Source organism: Protopterus annectens, chromosome 6.part0 (assembly GCF_019279795.1).
Source record: "Protopterus annectens isolate FY-2018-M chromosome 6.part0, PAN1.0, whole genome shotgun sequence".
NCBI lineage: Eukaryota > Metazoa > Chordata > Ceratodontiformes > Protopteridae > Protopterus > Protopterus annectens.
Window position 1 is genome coordinate 1,576,020,394 of NC_056737.1, and position 22,242 is coordinate 1,576,042,635.

General features: G+C 41.2%; 1 protein-coding gene across 1 annotated transcript in view; it reads left to right on the plus strand.

Annotated features, from left to right (window-relative positions):
- Window positions 1–22,242, plus strand: part of IQCB1 (IQ motif containing B1) — a 1,943,919-nt gene that overhangs the window by 469,252 nt on the left and 1,452,425 nt on the right. Inside the window, exon 6 of the mRNA XM_044075021.1 lies at window positions 16,525–16,624. Within this exon, the coding sequence (XP_043930956.1) occupies window positions 16,525–16,624 (100 nt within the window). The remainder of the gene's footprint in view (window positions 1–16,524; window positions 16,625–22,242) is intronic.

Below are 22,242 nucleotides of genomic sequence, written 5' to 3' on the forward strand. Positions count from 1 at the left end.
CCTCTAAAGATCCTACTGCCTGTTCTTTTATCTCTGTTGCAATATTCACTACTTCTTACTTCAAGTAAGTTAGTTTAGACCTTGATTTCCATTTACTAGTAACTGCTTTTGACAGCCACCAGAATTAAACTTAACAGGGCTTTACTTTGTCTAGGCAAATTCAGATCATGTATCCCAGCTCAACAATATAATTTCCTTAGTTACAGTCATTAGCTCACCCAGTATTCATGACAGAGATCTCTGTAGGGAATGTTTAAAGTCTGCCAAGTCATAACACTCCGAGAATGTATGGTCCCAGGTACCTCTTTCTTCTCCATTACACCTTCAACATTTGCCATCTACCCGAAGAAAAATGCTTTGGAGACTGCTTGGGGTATAAAATTGCCTATGCAAAAACTTCAGGCAAAAATTCTAAATCTACTAGATTGTGTGTCATGTTTGGGAGGCATGCATATGCCCTCCTATTGTTTCTTTGGGAAGGCATATTAGATAAGCAATTCACAATATTTTCTGACCTCCTCTGATTGATTCTCATAGTCATTGTGAAATATTTTAAATATCTAATAATTATTCCTTTTTTAACATCAGCTTCTGTTGTAGTTTCAATTAAAAACTCAACCAGAGACAGTCTTTCATTTAGGATTCCCCTCTTCCTTTCTCTTTGTGCTCTGATGTCAATCTCTGATAGAGAAGGTGATCTAATCTGCAGTCCAAATGTCTTCTTGACCTCTTCCCGTTTTATTACTTTTCCCTCTCTAATTATTTGTTCCCATTACATTGGTTCCTTTGCCAGCCCCCTCCATTTAATTCCAGCTACCTCTTACCTATTGTCTTTACCCCAATTGCAATCATACCTATCAGCAAAATCTCCTTTCTTTATTTCCGTATTGGCTTTGTTCTTAGTATTCTTTCTGCTACCTTATGAATGTAATATTCTGACTGTTGCCATTCTCCTTAAGATTTTGCATCCAAAATCTCCCTTTCCTTATCTCTTTTAAGTTTATTCCCTGTTTCATCATCATTGAGTTCCACTTTGAATTATAGCTTTCTGCTTGCAGTATGTATAACCACCTTAACAGTGTAGCTCTGAAATACCCCTTCAAATCAAGTAATCCCAGATTCTGATGAAGTCTGTTGCACACAGATGAAAAACTATGTTGTGCACTACACAAGCTTAAATAAATTTGTGGTATCTGTCTTCACCAGCAGTGCCTAATTTTGGATCCGGTTTTCAACTGGTGTTTTTGTTGGTTTTTGTTTGGATTTCTGTCTATTTTTCTCCAAATTGTTGTATTAGTCTCTATGAACTTTATTAGCAGAAGAATAATAAGCAGAGTCCCCTTCTATTTGACAGCTCACTTTTTATTGGAAAAATGTTTGTATTTCCTCCTTAGCATGTTCTCCATCTAAAAATGACTTTAATCCTCCAGGAAAAGATATTCTGAAGACAGCTGGATATACAGCAGGTTTAATCTCATATCTGCCTCTCAGTATTTCCCAATGGCTGGAATAAAGGTGGCTACAGAGACATTTGGAAATTGAATATCAATATTGTCCAGACCTTTATTTGGGCGGGCTACTGTAAGTTGTTGAGTGGGTTATACAGAGGTCTCTTTGGATGTTCTTTGGGGTTTGGCACTACTCCAGGTTAGATTGCACTAACATTTGATAATAGCGCTGTTTAATGTTCAAAATAGCTGCTCTAAGCTTGTCTCCACACAATGGTTTTGTTTTAACCACACTAAGTTACAGATTTCAGTTCTAAGGGAAGCTTTTTTTTTAATAAATTTGCTTGTTCTATTAAATTTCAGCTATGAGATAGGCAATCTTACATTTATACAAATGAAAAACAACATGACACCACTTTAGTTACAAACAGTATACATCACAAGACACCATTAAAACAACTGTAGTTGCAAACATTATACATTACTTATAATATATCCAGTCATTGCCAGTTCATTAATATGGCTCATTAAAATCCTGCCTCTTAAACCTCATTCCTGCTCTGCATATATTGTTCCCACAATTTCCATGTTTTTTCCTATGTAGTTTGCTTCCTCCCTTTTTAAAGATCCCAATTCCAGTTTTATCTCTGTTACTGTATTTACTACTTCTAGTAAAGTTGGTCTAGATTTTGATTTCCCATTTTCTGGTAGTTGCTTTTTTTGGCAGGTACCGTAATTAGACTCATTAAAGCTTTACTATGTTTAGGCAGTTCTGTTTCTGTATCATAACTCAAAAAAATCATCTCCCAAGTCAGTGCAGTCTGCTCACCTAGCATCTCTGACAGAGCAGTCCGCAGGGAATCCCTAAAGTCTGCCAGCTCATTAAACTCCCCAAAAAATGTTCCCAGCCACCTCTTTCTTGCCCATCACACCACCAACACTTGCCATCCACCTGAGGAAAAATTCTTTGGAGTCTACTTGGGGTATAAAAATACCTATGTAAACACTTCCAGACAAATATCCTAAATCTTCTACACTTAGTTGCATATTTGGGAGATATACATACATCCACCTATTGCCACCTCTTGCATTGATTTTAATCAGTTTCTTTAAATGAGTACAGCATGTCACAGTGCTGCCACAGCTGAGAAAGAAGGTACTAAGGCTCCAGACTGGGTTCAAAATGCAAAAGAACTCTCTTTTGCATGTAATTGTACTTATGGAAATAGAAGTGCAGTCTGATGCATAAATAATGCTAATACATTCTTATTGCAGTAGTACAAAACCTTCACACAACTGCAAATTAATCTACAACATTAAGGCCCTAGAACAAACTAAAAAAAATACAGATAACTTCCTATTTTCTGCTGGTTTATTCTGAGTCATTAGTATTTTCTGTGTCTTTCTGGTGGTTTGAGTCATTAGTATTTTCTGTGTCTCAGTTATTTAAACTTATTTAAACTGTCTCTAGGATATGCTTATGTTATTGCTAATGCTATTTCTAGAGAAGCTGTTATGGAGCACTATTGACTACAGTTACCTGGCTACATTTTTTTGAATTTCCAGATGATCGCCTAGCTGAGAGGTTATATGCTTCCCTGAATAAAGTTTGGTATTTCACCCTCCCTTTGATGCAACCCTTTATAAGGGTGTACTAACTAAAAAGAAATAATTTCACATTGTTGGTCTCCTTTTCTACCCTTCAAGCAAAATATGATAAAACATCTTTCTGCTAGTGAAGGATCAAAATAGGTTTTCTAGCAAGGCAAATACAATTTTCATAAAGCAGTGACAGGGAGTTTCACATAGATGACATGATCCTCCCTATAGCTAGGTTTGTCTTAGTAAAGGACATAGAGTTTCAAGTAGATATCGACATCCTCCCTAGAAGTGGGATTATCTTAATAATCAGTCCGGATATTTGCCCCTCATGCATCTTCTGATCCCAACAAGGGGTTGACATTATAATTAAAGTGCTTACGTTACGGACACATGATACAGGGTTTGAGTCTCACTTTTGAAGAAAATTGGCTAGATTTAAAATGCAAGGAAAAAGTAGTACTCCACACCGTCAAACAAGCTTTAATAAAATGACAAAGCTTTCAGATATGTTATCCTTCGTCAGTATCTTAAGTAACGGTGTGGAGTACTACTTTTTTCTTGCTTGGTATTGCTTCTTCATATTTCTCCACTTCACCACTGGCTCACTTGATTTTTAATAGATTTAAAATGCCCCAGAAGAGGAGCTGGTCTAGTACTAATCTATCAATCCATCCACTTGTCACAAATTCATTCACTAATCATTTAAGAGTTGGAGGTTGGCATAATTGTTCACATTTGGGTTATCCCTGCCAGCCCTCTGCCGGCCCGAATACCAGAGACTTAGTATTTTGCATTGGTTGTTGTTGCTTGAGGTCTGACATCAGGTCGTCAGTAGTATAAAGTAAGGCAACTGACGCCATTACATCAGTCTTTCTTGCCGTGGAGCTCGAAGCAGTAGCAGTTCGCATGAGTGCCAGTCAGCTGCTACCTGAGTTTTTGTCTACCGAATTGAAGTTCTAAAGCTAAGTACCCAGTTGGGGATCCTTTTTTCTTGCAATAGCCGATGACAGAAAAAGTTAATAATTGTCTCGCCTGTGGAAAGCAAATACCACACCAAGACTTCCATTCTTACTGCGTCACTTGCTTAGGCCCAGACCACAATGTCCCCCACTGTCACTTCTGTGCTTTGTTCAATGCCAGAACTATCCGTCGTCGAACCCTTATTGTAGCAAGATATTTTCGCTTACAGTCCTCGAATTCTGATATGGCAGATTTTCCAAAGAAACGTAAAGATAAAGATAGAGACAGACTGCACAGGCCCAAACCTACCGATGACTCTTCCATTAAGCTAGTTGTCAGTTCTCAGTACTCAGTGAAGCACTTTCGCTGCCCCTGATGCCCACTTCTGTGGATTTGCAGGCTGCTACCGAGACCCTTTCAGAGTCCGGTATGCCGCAAAACTCTTTTTTCGACTAAGGATCCTGCAGTCGTCTCTACCTTGGATGGGTCCGGAGCTGCTGAGCAAGCACCGGCTTCTGAGGAAGTCCTTTGCAGTACCAATTCTCGACACAAACCGATGTCTTCTTTCGCGACAACTGTTCTTTCAAAAATTACAGAGTTTCTTAGGCCCAGGGTATGAACCACACCCAAGAAAACAATGATCCACTCTTAGGCGCCTGCTACCTTGCCTTAGTCTCAAATTCTTAAAAATGGTGGAAGACCTTATCATGCTGATCAGGGGAAGCCAAGCTACTCCCTCCAAAAGGAAAAGAGATCTGTCCCCTGTTGTTTTGTCTGAGCAAGAGTCAGATGAATCTGATTCATCTGAATATGAAGACATGCAACCCCTCTCCACTTATGAGGATTCTGATGCAGAGGATTCCATTCCTTCAGCCTCTCCCCCAGAGGATTTTTCCTTTGGGGAAACCCTGCATACCTTAAGGGAGCATATTCAATGGGAGAGTCAAGACTACCTTCAGTCTAAAAAGAGACTCAGGGAATTCCTAGATCTTCCACAACACAGACCATTGGCCATCCCCCTAGTCCTGGATGTTGTGGAGGATGTTTTCCTTGAATCCAGCTTGAATCCTGATGCTCTCTCTCCTGCTCCCAGAAAACCTGACAGGTACTATAGAGTCCCTGACTAACACAAATATCTTTTTAAAAATCCTACTGCTGACCCTGAGGTTATTTTTTAAGGGCCTAAAGGGATTAAAGCAACCTCTGCTAAGAATCCCACCCCCTCAGACAGGGATTCCCAAGCATTGGACAGATGAGGTAAAAAAGTATACACCTCAGCTACTCTTGCTATCAGGGCATTAATTTGTCACTTCCATATGCTGAAATTTCAGCAACATACCTTGGAACTCCTTAAACAAAAAATGTCATCCTTTCCTGCTTGGGCAGAATCTAAAGAATTACAAGAGTTAATGCATTCTGCAAGTCAAGTAACTAAACACACCTTGTACTGTGGTTTTGATGCCCTAGAAGCTTCTTGCAGGGCAGCAGTCACTTGATCTGTCATTAGAAGGCATGCATGGCTTAAGGAACAGCCCCTGCCAGACCATGTCAAATCTAAATTGTTGGACGCCCCCTTGCACAAAGATAACTTATTTGCCACTAAGGCAGAAGAGGTCTTAAAAAAGATGAAAGAAAAAGCAAAATCTATGCATACAGATAAGGATTTCTTGCAGGTCCAGCCCCCTAGGTTCAGCAAGCATTGTCCCTCCAAACACTGGTCCTTTCCTGCTCTCAGTAAACTAGCCCCATGGAAACAGACCCTCCAGATAGCAGCCACAGGGAGTGCAGAGATCTAAGCACTGGACTACCTCCAATTCAAAACCAGGGAGTTCTAAGCCACCCCCTTATAGTAAGAACTCACAATGACTCACCTCCTCAACCCCCTTCCTCTGCCCACCTTCACTTACCCCTAGGAGGAAAACTTTCCTTTCACTCAAGCACATGGGCCACCATTACCAAGGACCCCTGGGTTCTGAACCTGGTGTCTCAGAGATGCAAATTTTTCTTCCACACCATTCCAACCCCAAAAGGGTTCCCAGATCTACCACCAAATCAGTGGGCAGAGGCTCAAAAGCAAATCCTTTCCCTGCTCTCTATGAGGGCAGTAGAGCATGTTCCTGCAGAACAGATAGGCCAAGGTTTCTACTCTAGACTTTTTCTGGTGCCCAGGAAAGAGGGCACCTGGCTCCCATCCTCAATCTATCCATCCTAAACACCTTCATGATGATCCCAAAATTCAAAATGCTCACCCTCCAGCAGTTTCTACCCATGCTTTCCAAGGACACTTGGCTAGGCACCCTAGATCTAAAAGAGGTCTACCTCCACATTCCTATCAGGGAATCATGCAGGAAATATCTCCGCTTCAGGGCAGGATCTCAACACTTTCAGTTCTCTGTGCTTTCCTTTTGCTTATCTACTGCTCCCAGAGTTTTCACAAAATGTCTTTCTCTGGCCATTGCCTTTTGAAGACGAAGAAATATTCAGATTTACCCATACTTAGATGACTGCCTTATTCAGGCAGACAGCCAGGAAAAGCTGCTCAAGTGCCTGGCCTTTGTAAAGACCCTACTAACCTCCCTAGGGTACACAATCAATGAAAAAAAATCCAGACAGGTGCCCACCCAAAAAACAAATTTTCCTGACAGCCTACTTCTCTCAACTAGCCCCCAAGCCCCAGCTATCTGCAAGGAAGATCCTGCAAGTTTTGGGGTTCATGGCATCTTGAATTCTACTCATTCCATATGCCAGACTGCATTTGAGGAAACTTTAGTGGTACCTAAAGAGCCTTTGGTGTCAACACTCTCAAGACTTGGAAACTCTTCTACCTATAATTTCTTGCCTCAGAAAAGATTTTCTTTGGCGGGCAACAGCATGCTTCCACAACAAGGGACTGCCTTTTTCCCCACCCCCCGCCACCCAGACCCTCACCACAGATGCATCAGACTATGCTTGGGGTGCACACCTGGATGCCAGGTGCATACATGGCCAATGGAGCAGCAGCAAATCCCTCTGCACATTAGTCAAAAATAGATGATGGCTGTGCAGCACGCCTTGATAACTTTCAAGCCCCTTCTCTCTCCAGGGGCTCTCCTGATCAAAACAGACAACACCACTGTGATATTGTAAGTCAACAAGCAGGGAGGGGCTCACTCCTACCCTCTGTGCAGGCCAGCCATGACCTTTTGGCACACAGCCTCTGTCTTGCAACTACACCTGTTAACACATTTCCTACCAGGCTGTCTCAACTCTCTGGCAGACCAATTAAGCAGAAATCTTCTGGACCCTCACGAGTGGCAGCTCAACAGAAGTACCTTCACCCTAATAACTCAGAAATGAGGAACCCCGAAGGTCGACCTCTTTGCCTCCAACACCAACCATCAGCTCAGCAAATTCTGCACCAGGGAACATCACTTCATGGCTTGGAAAGTGAATGCCTTGTCGTTCCCCTGGGCCAATCTATTGGTCTATGCCTTTCCTCCATTACCTCTCATCCCTAGGGTACTGCTCAAAATAAGGGAGGAAAAAACAAGGACCATTCTTATAGTGCCAGACTGGCCCCAGCAGCACTGGTACCCCTTGCTGCGCAGCTTGTCCCAGCTGCCTCCATGGCATATTCCTCAGATTCCAAACCTCCTGACCCAGAGGGAAGGGGACTTCATGCATCCACAATTGCAGGCACTCAATTTTGCAGCTTGGCTTATTCCCTAACCTCGAACCAATCTGCCATCCTCAGTAAACAGGTTCTGGATGTTATCCATGAGGCCAGACACCCTAGCACCAGAAAGTCTTATGCTGATTAATGGAAAAGGTTCTGCACCTGGATCCAGGCTAAGGGAGCCAATACGCCACAGCTCTCCCTCCCACTCATCCTGGATTTCTTAGCTGACCTACTACACAGTGGTCTCTCTTTCCTCTATAAAAATTAATGCCTCTGCTATTTCTGCTCATTTTCTCACTGCGCAGCCCCTTTTTTTACACCTTTTGATCAAACAGTTCCTAAGAGTGGCTAGCAATTTGAGGCCACCCAGAAAGGCACCAACCCCAGCTTAGGACCTTAACTTTGTATTGGAAAAGCTCATTCTACCCCCTTTCAAACCAGCTTCTTTTGCAGAGCTAAAATCTCTCTCCTGGAAGACAGCATTCCTTCTGGCCATCACTTCAGCCAGAAGAGTCTCTGAGCTGCAAGCACTAATGGCTGTGGAACCCTTCATCATCTTCCATGAAGACAGAGTATCTCTCAGTACTAACCCATCCTTCATGCCCAAGGTGGTGTCCAGTGTGGCGCTCAACCAATCCATTCATTTGCTCACCTTTTTTCCTAATCCCACAACAAGAGGGAAAGGTTTCTGCACTCTCTAGATGTGCACGGGACTAAATCCTTCAGAAAGTCTGATCAATTGCTGGTTAGCTTTGCTACAGGGGCAGAAGACAAAGCCATCTCTAAACAAACCATTTCCAAATGAATAGCACACTGCATCCATTTCTGCTACAAACAGCATGGAAAGCCTCCTCCCAAGGGGGTCAGGACACACTCCACCAGAGCAGCCTCCACCTCTGAAGATTTCCTCAAAGGAGTCCCCACCAGGGACATCCTGGAGGCTGCCACCTGAACATCGGTTCACACTTTTACCAAACATTAACCACCTGCCTTTCTTCTCCAAATCCAGGGCAGGGTTTGCCTCTGCAGTCTCGCAGGGCATCATAGCCAGCCCCTAGTTTCCTTGACTGCCTTCACCCATTTCTTCAGCTTTGGGAATCAACCCAAATGTGATGACTGCAACAGTGAAACACGAAGAACATAGTACAGTTGTGTACACTTACCATAAATGTAGATGTTCTAGTGTATTCACTGTTGCAGTCCTGGTTTCCCTCCCTCCATCCCCCTTTCTTCTCTTTCCTTACAAGGGACATATTGGTATTTATTTTCCACTGGTGGGGTTCTTTCACCAGAACCTAGCTCCTACTTGGGGGCTCTTGACAGGTTAGGGCAAGAAAACCTGATGTAATGGTGTTGGCTGCCTTACTTTATACTACTGACGACCTGACATCAGTCCTCAAGCAACAGCAACTGACGCAGAAATACTAAGTCTCTGGCATTCAGGCTGGCCGAGGGCTACCCTGGCAGGGATAACCCAAATGTGATGACTGCAACAGTGAATACACTCGAACATCTACATTTATGGTAAGTGTACACAACTGTACTTACCATAACAGGAAACCACCATGAAAAGCAATACCTACTCTTCCAGGCTTCTGACTACTTTTATGACTTATTGGAAAAGGGTGGACTCTGGAAAAATTTGAGACGCAATAACTTGGCAATCTGTGCATATCTTTATCAAGCACTACAAATTACAGTTTTTTTCTGTAGGTGCTGAGCAGGCTTGCTACAACTGTGTCTAGAGGGTGCATGGATACTAACCATCTGCCCCCTCCTTTGCTTCCTAAGCTATATTACTTGTTGCATGTAGCTTAAAACTTACCATATCAGTAGATGTTTGAATAGATGACTGCTGCCATAACTGGTCCATGCCGTTACCCATTTGTCCTGTGTTTATGCCAGGGTGTGGGATTTTTATTGCTATGTATTCTTTTTGCCGGGGGGGGCTGTAGCCTCCTTCTTCAAAGACAAGAACATTCTGAAGTTTTGGTGACCAAACCATTGTGTTTTTCTTACTTCCGTCATGTAGAACAGTGGCTAGGGTGCATGGAAAGTGCCTTAAAGCTTTGGACGCTGACTGGTGGGTATAATCCTTGGCAGGACTTCCTGTGTAGCTTAAGGCTCTGCAACAGTAATCTTTTCAAACATTTACTGTTATAGTATGTTTACATTCATAACTGTACTTTTTAAAGATAAGGTCACTATTTTTTGTTCTGATTTTAACAAGACATGATGATGCATATGGAGATGTACATGAAGTGGCCATATTTGTGAGGACTAGGTCAAAGATACTGGGGCCACTTGTGGGCAGGTTAACTATTTGTAAATGAGAGTTAGCATTTCTAATGTGAAGGAAGCATTAGGCATTGGATATTTGAAGTATCCCAGTAGAAAGGTGCTGGGTTTAATGGAGATTTTGGCTAATTTGTTTAGATAGCTTTTGTGCTTAGAAGGGGACATAGAGGATGTTTTATAACTATCTATGCAGTGGTAATTAGTCTTGTTTATGGTGATTTGGACTTTAACAGTTCAAATGTGATGTGCCAAGGAATGTGTCATGAGGTGATGATATCACTGACAAATACTGATACTCTACCACAATTGCCAGTAGGTCAGAAAGACATGATAGGAACTATACCCAGGAACAGATGAAGAGCTTTCATTGCTCAGAAACCATGTCTCTGTAACTACACATATATGAATGTGTCCAAGGTGCAGCAGAGCTTCAAGTTTAGTCATTTTTTTTGTTAAGACTCATGGCAATGAGTAGAAATATGTTGGTGTGTTCCAAATTAGAATTTACTAGATTAGACTCCTGATGATGCAAACCCTGAACTATGATCCCATCTCATTGTGGGACCACATAATTTGGAGTTGTAAGCAACTTCAAAACTTTTCATTTTGGGTCAACTTTTGGGACTAAGAAAAGATGGTATGTCACGAAGAAGCTGACAAAATAATTATGGTGATTTATGGGTTTACTCCCAACTCTTGAGGGACAAACTTTCACAATGTTATGTTACTAGCTGCAAAAAAAGCCATTACTCGGCATTGAAAGAGCCCCACTTCCCCATTAACTAGGGAATGCTGGTAAATCTTTCAAAATATATATAATGAAGAGCCACAAAGACAAGGTAAAGATGGTCCCTTTTTCTCTTAATGGTCCCCTTTCCTTCCTGTCTTCGATATTTTAGATTTAACACAGTGTGTGCCTCATGTGTTGCTAATCCATCTGTGTACCTTCCAAAGCACACTGCAATTCACATATATCTCTGACTGACTGGGCTAAAAAAAGGTGATAAAACTGGAATGGTGCTAAAAGATAAAATTATGAATTGTGAGCAGTGTAGTACTATTACTACTAATAGTGTTACAGTGGAAGTCACAAGTGCAAAAACAAAAATGTAAAAGCAACAAAATATGTTGGATGAGTAAGGATGTTCATAGGTTGGTACTAGGCTATCAGCCCTAGGGCCTATACAAGCCTAGCCATAACAATTCCCTGGCTATTTCTTCCCACACTATTTACTTCCCTGGACCCCTGTCTAGCAGGGCGACTGACGTGATCCCCAGGGTGAATTTCCTTTCTCCCATCCAATCATCAAGGTTCCTTTTGAAGAGGGCCAAAGAGGTACTATGCTTAACATGTATGGGCAATCTATTCCAGAGTCTGGGGAGTGTCTGGGTCAGGATCCTATCTCTCCAGCATGTTTTGTTTATTGTGATGACAAGATTTAGATCCCTGGAGCGTGTGGCTCTGAGGGATTGGGATTTCTTTAAGTGTAGCATGTCCAACAGCTCTTGATTTGACATGGCCTTGTATGTTAAGCAGAGATCGCCTCTGAGTAGATGATATGCGACAGAGTATAGCTGGAGTTTTTTAAGGCGGCCAGCGTAGGGCATCTGCTTTAGGCCTGTGATTCTTTTAGTGAGGTATTTCTGCGGCCTTTCCAGTTGTTGCAGATGTCTTGAGAGGTACATACCAAACGGGGCATTGTATTCTATAATGGGTCTAATGAAGGATGAGTACAGTGGGACAATGACCTCCTTTTTTCTGGATGAAAAGCCCTTAGTGATGAGGTGTGCCACATAGAAGGATTTCCTGACTGTTGTGGCGATGTGGTTATCGAAGGTGAGACCACTGTCCACCTGTGTCCCTAAGTCTCTTATCACACTTTCGGTGTTTAGTGTACTGCCACCTATATGGTAATTCACGGGTACATGTTTTTTCCCAAAGGGGATAACTATACATTTCTTGGCATTGAGCTTGAGCCCGTGGCTCTGGCACCAAGCATCTGTTTCTGTAAGGCCCTTTTGTAGAGTATCCACATCATTTGGGGATTCAATAATGGCTCCCAGTTTGCAGACATCTGCAAACTTTGTCAGCCAGAGTCCGTTAGTGTTGGCCCTGTACTTCAGAGAAGTAGATGCCAAACAAGAGCGGTCCCAGGACTGAACCCTGAGGTACTTCACTTGTCACTTGTCTGGAGCTGGATTTGGAGTCGGCTACTTTTACAGTGTGGGTTCTATCAGTAAGCCAGTTAGCAACCCATTGGGTGACGTAGGGATTAATGCTAGCTTAGTAAGTTTATCTATGATTCCAGAGTGGGGGATGGTGTCAAAGGCCTTGGCAAGTTCTAGATAGGCTGTGTGAACCACCTTACCCTTGTCCATGGCTCTGGAGACTGATTCAATGAAGTCAATCAGGTTCAGGAGACAAGATCGTCCCTTCACAAACCCAAACTGGTTGGGGTCCAGTGTTTGAAGGTTGCCAATGTCTTTGTTTATAAGTTCCATGATAATATGCTCCATGGCCTTGCAGATAAGGCTCATCAGACTGATGGGACGGTAGTTTCCAGGATCCAAGGTGAATCCCCCCTTGTGGAGTGGGATAACTGTAGCTCTGCTCCACTCAGTGGGCACAAAACCTGAGGTGAAGCTATGACTAAACATGACACTTAGATGAGGTGCCAGTTCATATTGTAGTTCATGTAGTACACAGCCCGGGATGTCATCTGGTCCCATGGATGCTGTATTCTTAGCTTTGGAGAGTGCGTTTTTTACCTGTGTGGCCGTTATTACCGGAATTTGGCAATCTTCCGGTATTGAGATGGGCCATTTAGGGGGTGAGAGGGGTGAAGTTGGCACTAAATCGATCTGCCAGGATCTTGGCAATATCCTTGGGATCAGTATATTTAATGCCATTCTGTTTTAGCTCAGAGCAGATCTGAGCATTGGCATTTAGATTCTTGACATAGAATGCCTTGTGGTTGTCTTTGGAATCTTTGGCAGTTTTATTTTCGTAACTAGCTTTGGAGGATTTTATGAGGGAGCTCAGTTTCTTACTGAGGCTGGTAAGGGAGTTTTTTGCATCCTGGGACTTTCCTCTCTTCTGCAACAGTTTCTTCCTTTTGTTGTAAAGTTTGTTTATGGCAGGGGACCACCCGATTGGCTTCCTTTTTTTGGATGAGAGCATCTTGGTTCTATTTGGGATGGCGCGATTCATGCATGAGTGGATGTGCTCGTACAGTGCCTTAGTGTAGGATTCAGCAGTTAAACTTTCAGTTCCCATCTGCATGGGTGTCATGAAATTTGTCACTTCTGACTTGAGTAGCATGAAGTTGGCTTTGGAGAAGTGGGGGTGGGGGGTGGGATGTGGATGTTAAGGGTTATTAGCTTATGGTCAGACCTGACTAACGAGGGGGTGACCATAGGTGTGGAGCATCGATTTCCCATGTTGGTAATGACCAGGTCTAGGATATTGGAGCCCCTGGTGGGACTGTGGATTAGTTGATCCAGGGCGTTGGAATTTATGAATTCCATGAACCGTTGGGCAAAGGTGTTGGTACACGAGTAGTTTTCACAGTTAATGGCAGGGTAGTTAAAATCACACAGTATTAGGGTGTTTGGTTCTATCTTAATATTTTCCAGTATGTTTAGAAAGGTGTAGTGAGAATCTTGGGGCATGTTGGGAGATCTGTAGCAAGCTACAATTTGGATTGCAGTCTTACCTAGTGTTAGTTGCACCTGGAGAATTTCAGATGCATTGTGTTGGGCATCTAGCCTTGTGGTGTGAATATCCTTGGTGAATATTGACACTCCTCCATCTTTAGTGTTACGGTCCTGGTTTGGTGGCCGAAAAGTGTGGTAAGAGTTGTAGCCTGGTATTGCAGGGGTGCTCTCTGGAGCCTTGAACCAGGTCTCAGTTACTGCACAGATATCGATGTTCTCTATTTTTAGGAGTGCCTCGAGAGTGCATTTTGAGTTTTAGACTTCTAGCACTGAGTAGCATTACCTTCAGATTTTGTATGCTTGTACCTGTTACAGTGGTGGTTTTGTCCTTTGAACTTTGCCTAAAAAAGGCACTATAGGGTTGGCAAGAGCCTTAGCCAATAACCTGAATCCCAGGGGCGACAGGTGCAGTCCATCTCTGGCAAAGCATCGTGGTCTTTCGATCATGTCATCCCAGGCAGTCAATCATTTTGTCCTGATATTCTGGTATCATTCTGGGCAAAGGCAGGATGCTACTCAGGGCTAGGGTCATACCTGCCTGGGCCACATGATCCGACAGCTCGTCCATGTCTCTTTTCATGTAGTCCAGGGAGGTACGTCTCAAGTCATTCACTCTTACATGGGCAATGACAGAGTCATATTTGTACTTGTTGTGGAATGACTTGAGTGCATGTTTTATGTGGCGGATCCTGGCACCCGACAGGCAGCTGACTGTAATTTTCTCCTTGTTCAACCTGGTGGGTGGGACATCAGTGTGCCGGACTATAGAGTCACCTGTAACTAAAGTGTTAGGTACGTTGTCTTGCCTTAGAGGCTGTTACTGGGTGGCACACTGGTGGTGTGAGCTATGTGACACTTTGGTTGTGATTGGTGTTTGTTTGCGTTTCAGCTTCAGAGGTCCTTGTTGCTTGGGCAGGTTGCAGTTAAGGGCTTCTGCATATGTGGATTTAGTGTTGCTATATGTGGGTGTTGGTGGTGTGGGTTTAGAAGGGCTATGTGTTGCTTGAGGTGTAGCGTGGATGTTAACCTTCTCCTCTTGACTGTCTAGCACAGTCTTGGGTGGAGAGAACTTTGCTGCCATTTTGGCTATATAAGTGCATCTCTCACACAGGTTGTAGTGTTGGGTGGTAGGAGGAGAGGGTTGTCTGTGTACATGAGGCAATTGCTGCATTGCCCCAGTATGCCCAGATTCACCAGGTGAACAGGAGAAATCACCGGAAGCTGACCCTTGGACATGCCTGGTTTGGTGTTTTTTTTTTTTTTTTTTTGGTAAAGTACAGGAGCTGTTTTCCCTTACCTTAGCAAGGTACTTTGCAATTATAGGCTGTTTAGTGCCTACGATTAATTTGTCCTTATTAACAAGGAGAGTTGAGTGCTTGTATCAGTTTAAGGCTTCCTAGTGCTTTCCAGCAGGTATTAGAGCAAGTGCTAGTCACAGGGATGCTTAAAGGTAAGATTTAAAAAAAATGCACACTACAGTGTGCACTAGAGAAGTTAGATGTGAAAGTAGGTAACTTAAGTTTTACCTGTTTAAAAAGTTAAGGTTTAGTGGAGAGTTACTATTTTTAAAAGCAGCAAGTTGGATTGAAAGGGGTGGTCACTTTTGTATTCTGGTACTATGGAATACAGTAGGATGGCCAATAAATTTAAATAGTTGAATAGTTATAGTTGATAACAGTAGCAAATTTAGCCAAATAGCCTTACTGAATAGTCTAATGTGGTCTCTACCTAGCAAACAGCTTTACCCAGTAGACTAATCTGGTCTCTAACTAGCTAGTAAAAAGCAGCCAGAGGTATAACCCAGTGGTGCAGTAACTGTAATAGCTGTAGATAATTGTGTAAAAATGGGAAAAAGGGGGTTATGGATGGATGGAATCTAAATGAGTAATTTCAAGTGCAGTATCAATGTAGCAGTCAGGCAAGTAATAAAAATATATCAGAAAAGTAACCATGAACAATAAATTTAATGGTAATAAGCAGACATGCAATGCCATTGATCAAAAAGTGCGGTTGGTAACTGAGATAAGTTAATTTATTTTTTATAAACCTAGTATCAGTTAACAAACAACACTGCAGTATTATTGTAAATATTTCCAGTAGTGAACAACAGTACCAAAGCAATAAGGCACAGTAGTGCATTGTTACTTAAATTCAGTAAACATAACAGTCAGCAGAACAGAAATTCTAGTTTCAGCAATGCATCCATGGGAGGTGCAGTCAGTAAGTTAATAAGCTAAACAAAAGAGAGAGACTGATTTTTCTGTACAAAATAATGCATTGTTTAAATCAGTCACAGTTGCATGGATCTTACAGAAGTTTTGTACATACCACAATTATAAATATAGCTGAGCAGGTCTGTCTTTGTTAACATACCTAACCTCTTTCCCTCTCCTCACCTGTTTGCTGATGTGGTACAGATGCTTGTATTTTCTTTTTCTACACTTTGCTTAGCATTATTAACATCTGGAGCTGAAGGTTTCTTGTAGTACGTCATGAGTAGAGGGACCTATTAACCTAGGAAAGTTTCAGGTGCCAGCTGTCCTAATGCTTGCTAGCATTTGTCCTGTTGTAAACGAGGATTATCTTGCTCATCCAAATCTGTCATCAATGTAAGTGTATAAGTTTTGTTTATTCTGCTACATAAGGTCTGTCTATTTTAAAGATCTTTTGTTAATGGTAAGACAATACTGTGTTTTCCTAGGCAGTATCAGTGTCTACATTAGTTTGAGTTTTTTTTCTGTTGTACTGTTTCCCTATACTTGGCAAGTTGGCATGTCTTTCTTCCTTCAGCTGACACTTCAGTCACTAATAAGTCCATTTTCTTGTCTTTACTTTGTACAGTGCTACGGTCAGATCACTTTTTGCAGTTGATTATAACTGATGATATTGAAACTGGAACTGTCATGATGTCAGCACTGCAGAACATTATTAGAGTAAACAGGTGAGAAAAGTTAAGTCAGAATTCATGTCGCTTCTTATTCTCTTTTCTCCTCATTTAGCAATGACTACTTTTGTGTTACATATTGCATGTATTCTTCTGTTCTTATCTTTTCTAATCCGTGTCAATTCTGAATGTAATTGCTAATGCATTTTTGGAGAACTGTGGATTACTGAATTTCAGATGACATATATTTTGGTAGTTTCTACTTATTTAACTTGAGTTTCATCTCAGTAACTGGAAGATATGCCATTACTTCAAGGTGCAGTGAGGCAATCATAAGTAATAGTTGAGTATACCTTATCTTTCTCAGTCTGTGACATCAGTACATTTCCAGCAATACTTGCTGTCCCACCATGAGCCTCTGTAGACTTGTGGATTATGTTTCTAACATCCATCTTAGATTTCACATTTTAAGCTGATTTAGGCTCTTATTTTCGGTTATTCTTACTATATTGATAAATGACCAAAGGTACATCTCTTACCTCTCTTAAGAGAAAACAGTTTTTGCTTGAAATAATCTGCTTGACAGATTAACTACATTTGCTCAGTTCACCAAACCTCAGAACATTTTAGCTAGGTCACATCAGCTCATAAATAACCCAAAACATACATTTTCATAATGCATTTACACAAACTAGTATGTAAACAGAGAAAATAGTTATTTTCCAAGGGGACAAGTTCCTGTCGCTCCAGTTACCTTACTATTATCCATCAGAGGTAGTTGCAGCTTGGAGAAGGAGTGATCATTGACAGCAAATACAAAGCCTGTCTCACTGTTTCTCCAAAGTGTGCTGCAATCTTGGACCACACATTTGTGCTGTACTTAAAATCAAGCAAAAAGATAGGCTTGAATACAAAATCCAAGCCATCAGGCTTGCTCAACTTTCACTCAAGCTGGGGTGTACTGATTTCCTAGTATGAAATATTTATACTTTAGAACTTTTCTCAGCACACACTTATTGGTTCCCTGCGAAATTGTTAAAGTTGTAATTTTTATTTATTTTTTTTAACATTTGTTTACCAGGAAAGTCCGAATTGGAATAAAGCCAATTTTCAGCAGAGGCCCGTGGAAAAACTCTCCAGACGCATGTCTTTGTAACTTGGGAGGAAACCAGAGTACCCAGAGGAGAAACCCACATGAACACAGGGAAGACATGTAGACTCTGCACAGAATGCACCCCAGCCAAGAATTGAACTGGACAGCCTCTTGCTGTGAGGCAACAACACTACCGCTGCACCATCCTGTGTGTATCACTGCATCGATAGCCAAAATTTTAAAAAAGATCAATTTTAACAGTTCCTTTTTTTTTTTTTTTTGCAGAGGGCCATTATGTCTCCTCACCCCCTGCTTGTAAATATGCTACAGCTGATGTCACAGCATCTTGACGAAAGAGCAGTTTTGGAAATTTCTTTTCATCATAATTTTGTCCTAAAAATTCTGGTGGGAACCCTTCATGATACTTAAATAATTTTCTTGTTTTTTTTTCCATAGGAAGAATTTTCATGATTTATATTACTCTTGCTTCAGACCTGAAAGCACTTTACAGAACTGTGCACTTTGTAAAGTGTCCATGGCAAGTAGTTGGATATAGGCAACTTTAAGTTGTTGAGGCCTACCACTTGATGTTAAATTGTCTGGTAAGTTGCAGTCCAAGGTAGGGAGGGAGAAACACGGTACTCTGTTTCAGAAATCTGAATTTTCCATATGGACAATTGAAATCTCTGGGGAAAATAAAAATAAAACATCTTGAAAGAAGGAAATTAAACAGAATGGGATGTGAAGAGATCCCCAATCAACTGTTATCAAAGGTTATTGCTTTAAAAGTATATGAAAGACTAGTGATGATAGCAAGTTTTTTTAGTCTCAGCTACAAAAGAAATTCTTCATAGAGCAGGCAAACTAATGAGGCTCCCACTAAAGAAAGGACCACTGAAAAAGGTTCTACCAGTATCACATTCATTCATTCTTTCATTCATTTATTTTCACTAGATAAGATTTGATGTGCTTTATTTAATCATGTGTATTTATTTGTTAAGTTAAACAGTAGACTGATAACATAAGTATCATTTCGGCCGTAGCCTGAGAGGGACAGAAAAGTGAATGCTATCTAGTGATGCTATACAGAGAGGCTGAGCAAATACAGTACTGTATGACAAGAGACATTTATTTTATTTTATTTTACATTTGTTGACCGGGCTAGTCCAACTGGATATATGTCCGTTTACAGTAGATGCCCGGGGAGAAAAGCTCCATTAGTTGTACACTTTCACAAAAAGGCATAAATGGTTACATGAGAAACATAGCAAGTGAAACAGATAATATAAAAAGATAAAAAGTAAATTGGCATAAAAGTTTACATGACATCATAGCAAGTTAAACAGATAATATAAAAAATAAAATATCTTTTTTTTTAAGTTAACAAGTGTAATGGTAGAGAAAAGTTAGCATTAGTCTGGATTAGTGCAGGAGCAAAGCCAGTGTTTATTGAGATAAATTTTTAGTTGATATTTGAAAAGTTGGAAAGAGGTTAAAGAAGTGATATCAGAGGGTAGTTTATTTGTAATTGTAGTTTATTTATTGACATGTAATTTAAATAGCTTTTCTCCCCAGGCCTCTACTGAAAATGGACATATATCCAGTTGGACTAGCCCGGTCAACAAATGTCAAATAAAATAAATAAATAAAATAATAGCTGCAGTTACAGGTGGTTGTTATACATTACTTGCATATTGCTGTATTTCACATATTCATTTTCACATGTTTATTTAACCCCCCACCCCCCAACCCAATTGACTGTAGCAATCTTAATAAGGAGGATGCAAAATGGTTGAGTATTCTGGATGGAGGACATGTTTCTTCTCTAGTCTGCCTTCCCCTTTTCTGTAAGCCTTCCACCTGAAGCAGTACTGGATTGATGGCTACTGTGTCTTCCTGAATAAAAAGCAAACTGCAATCACTGAAAACTCTGAGCATTAAGGGGAGGGCTGTTTAAAATAATTTGTGGATTCACTGTCTTACTGTTTTGCAGACAATAATGACATTGTCCTGTTTTTCATTATAGGTAAGTACTAGGCTAGCTTCCCTTGCAGGCCATTTTAAGCCTGTTCAGTTTCCCTTTTTGTGCTTGAACTAACCTATCCCATGGTCAATAATTCTATATTCCCCCTAAAGAGAAGAACTGGGATCTTACCATAGATAACTTAAGTGGACCCATGCATGTGATAAAGAATTTAGGAGCTGATTCTGCCCTTTAGTAGTACAGGGGACAGTCCTGGGGTAAATTTTCTGTTTCCTATCCATAGATCCAATTTGTGTTGCATATGCACAGGGATGAAATTTGTTTTATATGGATGGGGAGTCTGTCTTAGAACAGAGGTATCCTCTGCATGATATACCTGTCCCTCCAAGATATTCCGTTGATGTTGCAGAAGAGGTTTGGATCCTTAGACTGAGTATTTATAATACAATTTGAATTAGTGATGTAAAGGGGGCAATGACATCCCTAGATCTAAACACAGTCCCATTGCTTATAAGCTTTGCAATATAGAAGGACTTTCTCACAACAGTGGACACAGGTTGGTCAAAAATTAGATCAGTGTCTACATAAGTTCCCAAATTCCAAGCAGCTGGGTCAGCTGTTAGGGGGTGTATTTTCAATGTTTCCTTGGCTAGATGACTTCTCATGGGATACAGCAATGCATGTTTTTAGCATTTATAATAATGCATTTTGTTTTCATTGATGGCGAACCTGAAGGAATATTACACCTGAAAGCATAGTGAAGTATCATCACCTAAAAGGAGGCACTTGGACTATATAAAAAAGGAACAGCCCCAACCATAGTAAAGTTCTCTTCTTCCCCATATCAAACATGTCATGTGACATTTCCTAAGGATTTAACTTACCATACAGGACTCTATCGAATAATGTTGTGGACCTGAATGGAATCAGTATGGGAAATCATGGAATGATGGACTTGACAACAGATCATCTAAAAAAGGGTTTATCTTTGGATATTCTCCATTATATAGGGACTGTCAAGGCTTGAACAGATATGTTAAGAAGATCTGTATTTATTGTCCACTGGAGGTCAAAACACTGGATTATTAGACATTAACTACTGCCTGCGAACTGTCTTAAATCAGATGCAGGACATGACTGGGGTGTCTTGTGGAACTGGCTCCTGGGCTACAGATCCTCCAGTAAAATCATAGCTTGAATATTTTATTTGTATTTTTTAATTAGCTAGTTTATTACTGAAGACAAAAGAAAAACTCTTCTTTCATGTCTTGGGGAATTAGAACAGTCAGTATGCAGCTATCCATATGTGGTATTACATGCACTCTTTAAAAAATTGGCTTACCCAGCAGGGCCGATTTTCAAAACAGCCTAGTGTTGTCACAGGCCTTTCTGCATTTTGGAAACAGCAGAATGCTACTTCAGAGCTGTCTGACTGGGCTGCTGTATGAAAAAACAAAGGCTACTAATTATTGATGCAGACTGAGGCAGCGTAAAGAAAGGGGTAAAAGTTGACAGAGACCTGGATTGCCCTGGCTTAGTTGCATGGAAGGTTTTTTGATAACGTTCTGTATTTATTTATGAGAACTGTGTGTGCCAGTGTCAACCAGCACTGAAAGTGCTCTTCATTGAAATCCAGAAACTAGGTGCTAATATGCACAGTTTTAAAATATTATTGAAAAGCACTGAATAAGAGCATGTAAATTAACATACATTTTGCGAAGTGAAAGATCAAAGTATATAACTATAAACTTAGAATGTTAAGTTGTCTATCTCGCCTTCATTCTTGCTGGATGGGTTCGGAGCCGAACCTCGGCTCCGACTCGGCCACTCTAAAAGCTAGAGAGCTAGTTCCACCGGCTCGAGGCTCCCCTATATCCCACAATGCTAGGCGGTAACTCCTCAGATCTCGTTTGCCGCTATAGCTATAGAGGTGCTCTTCAACCAGCTCGTCAGGTTAGTTGTTTCAAACTAAGCTTTTGTCAGAATTAGCCCCCTTTAAGTTACCTTTTCTGTATTTAAAACTTAATTAGGTAGTTTCTTTCCATCCCCTTCCAAATTTTTCCTCGCTCTTCCAAGAACTTTCTACAGTTCTTTCCTTAAACTTTTAGGCCCCGTCCCTCCCTTCCTAGTAGTTGGAGTGTCTGGGTTTTTTTCTGAGGAAATTATTTAACTTAGTTTAGTTTAAATTACTTTAATTTAGTTTATTTTAATTTAAAAGTAATCTGTGTGTGTGTGTGAGCGTGAGTGATTACTTTACTTCTTAGCAATGTCTAAGGAATCGAAGATCTCAGGCTTTAAGAAGTGTGACTCGTGCTGTCAGAAAATGTCTCTGACAGACGGTCACACTTTTTGTGTATACTGCCTGGGACCTTTGCACCTGCAGGACTCATGTGCTGTTTGCCATGGTTTCAGCCCTAGAGTCCTGCAGGAGCGTAAAAATAAGCTCATTCTAAGGGGCTTATTGAAGCCTGAGGGTCCCCCGACTCAATCTTCGGGGAAACCCTCGAAGCCTACCAAACCATCGGCTCCGGTATCTGAGTCGTCTTCTGGGGCTTCGAAGGCTGTTCGAACATCGGCTCTGGCGGGAGCCGATGATTC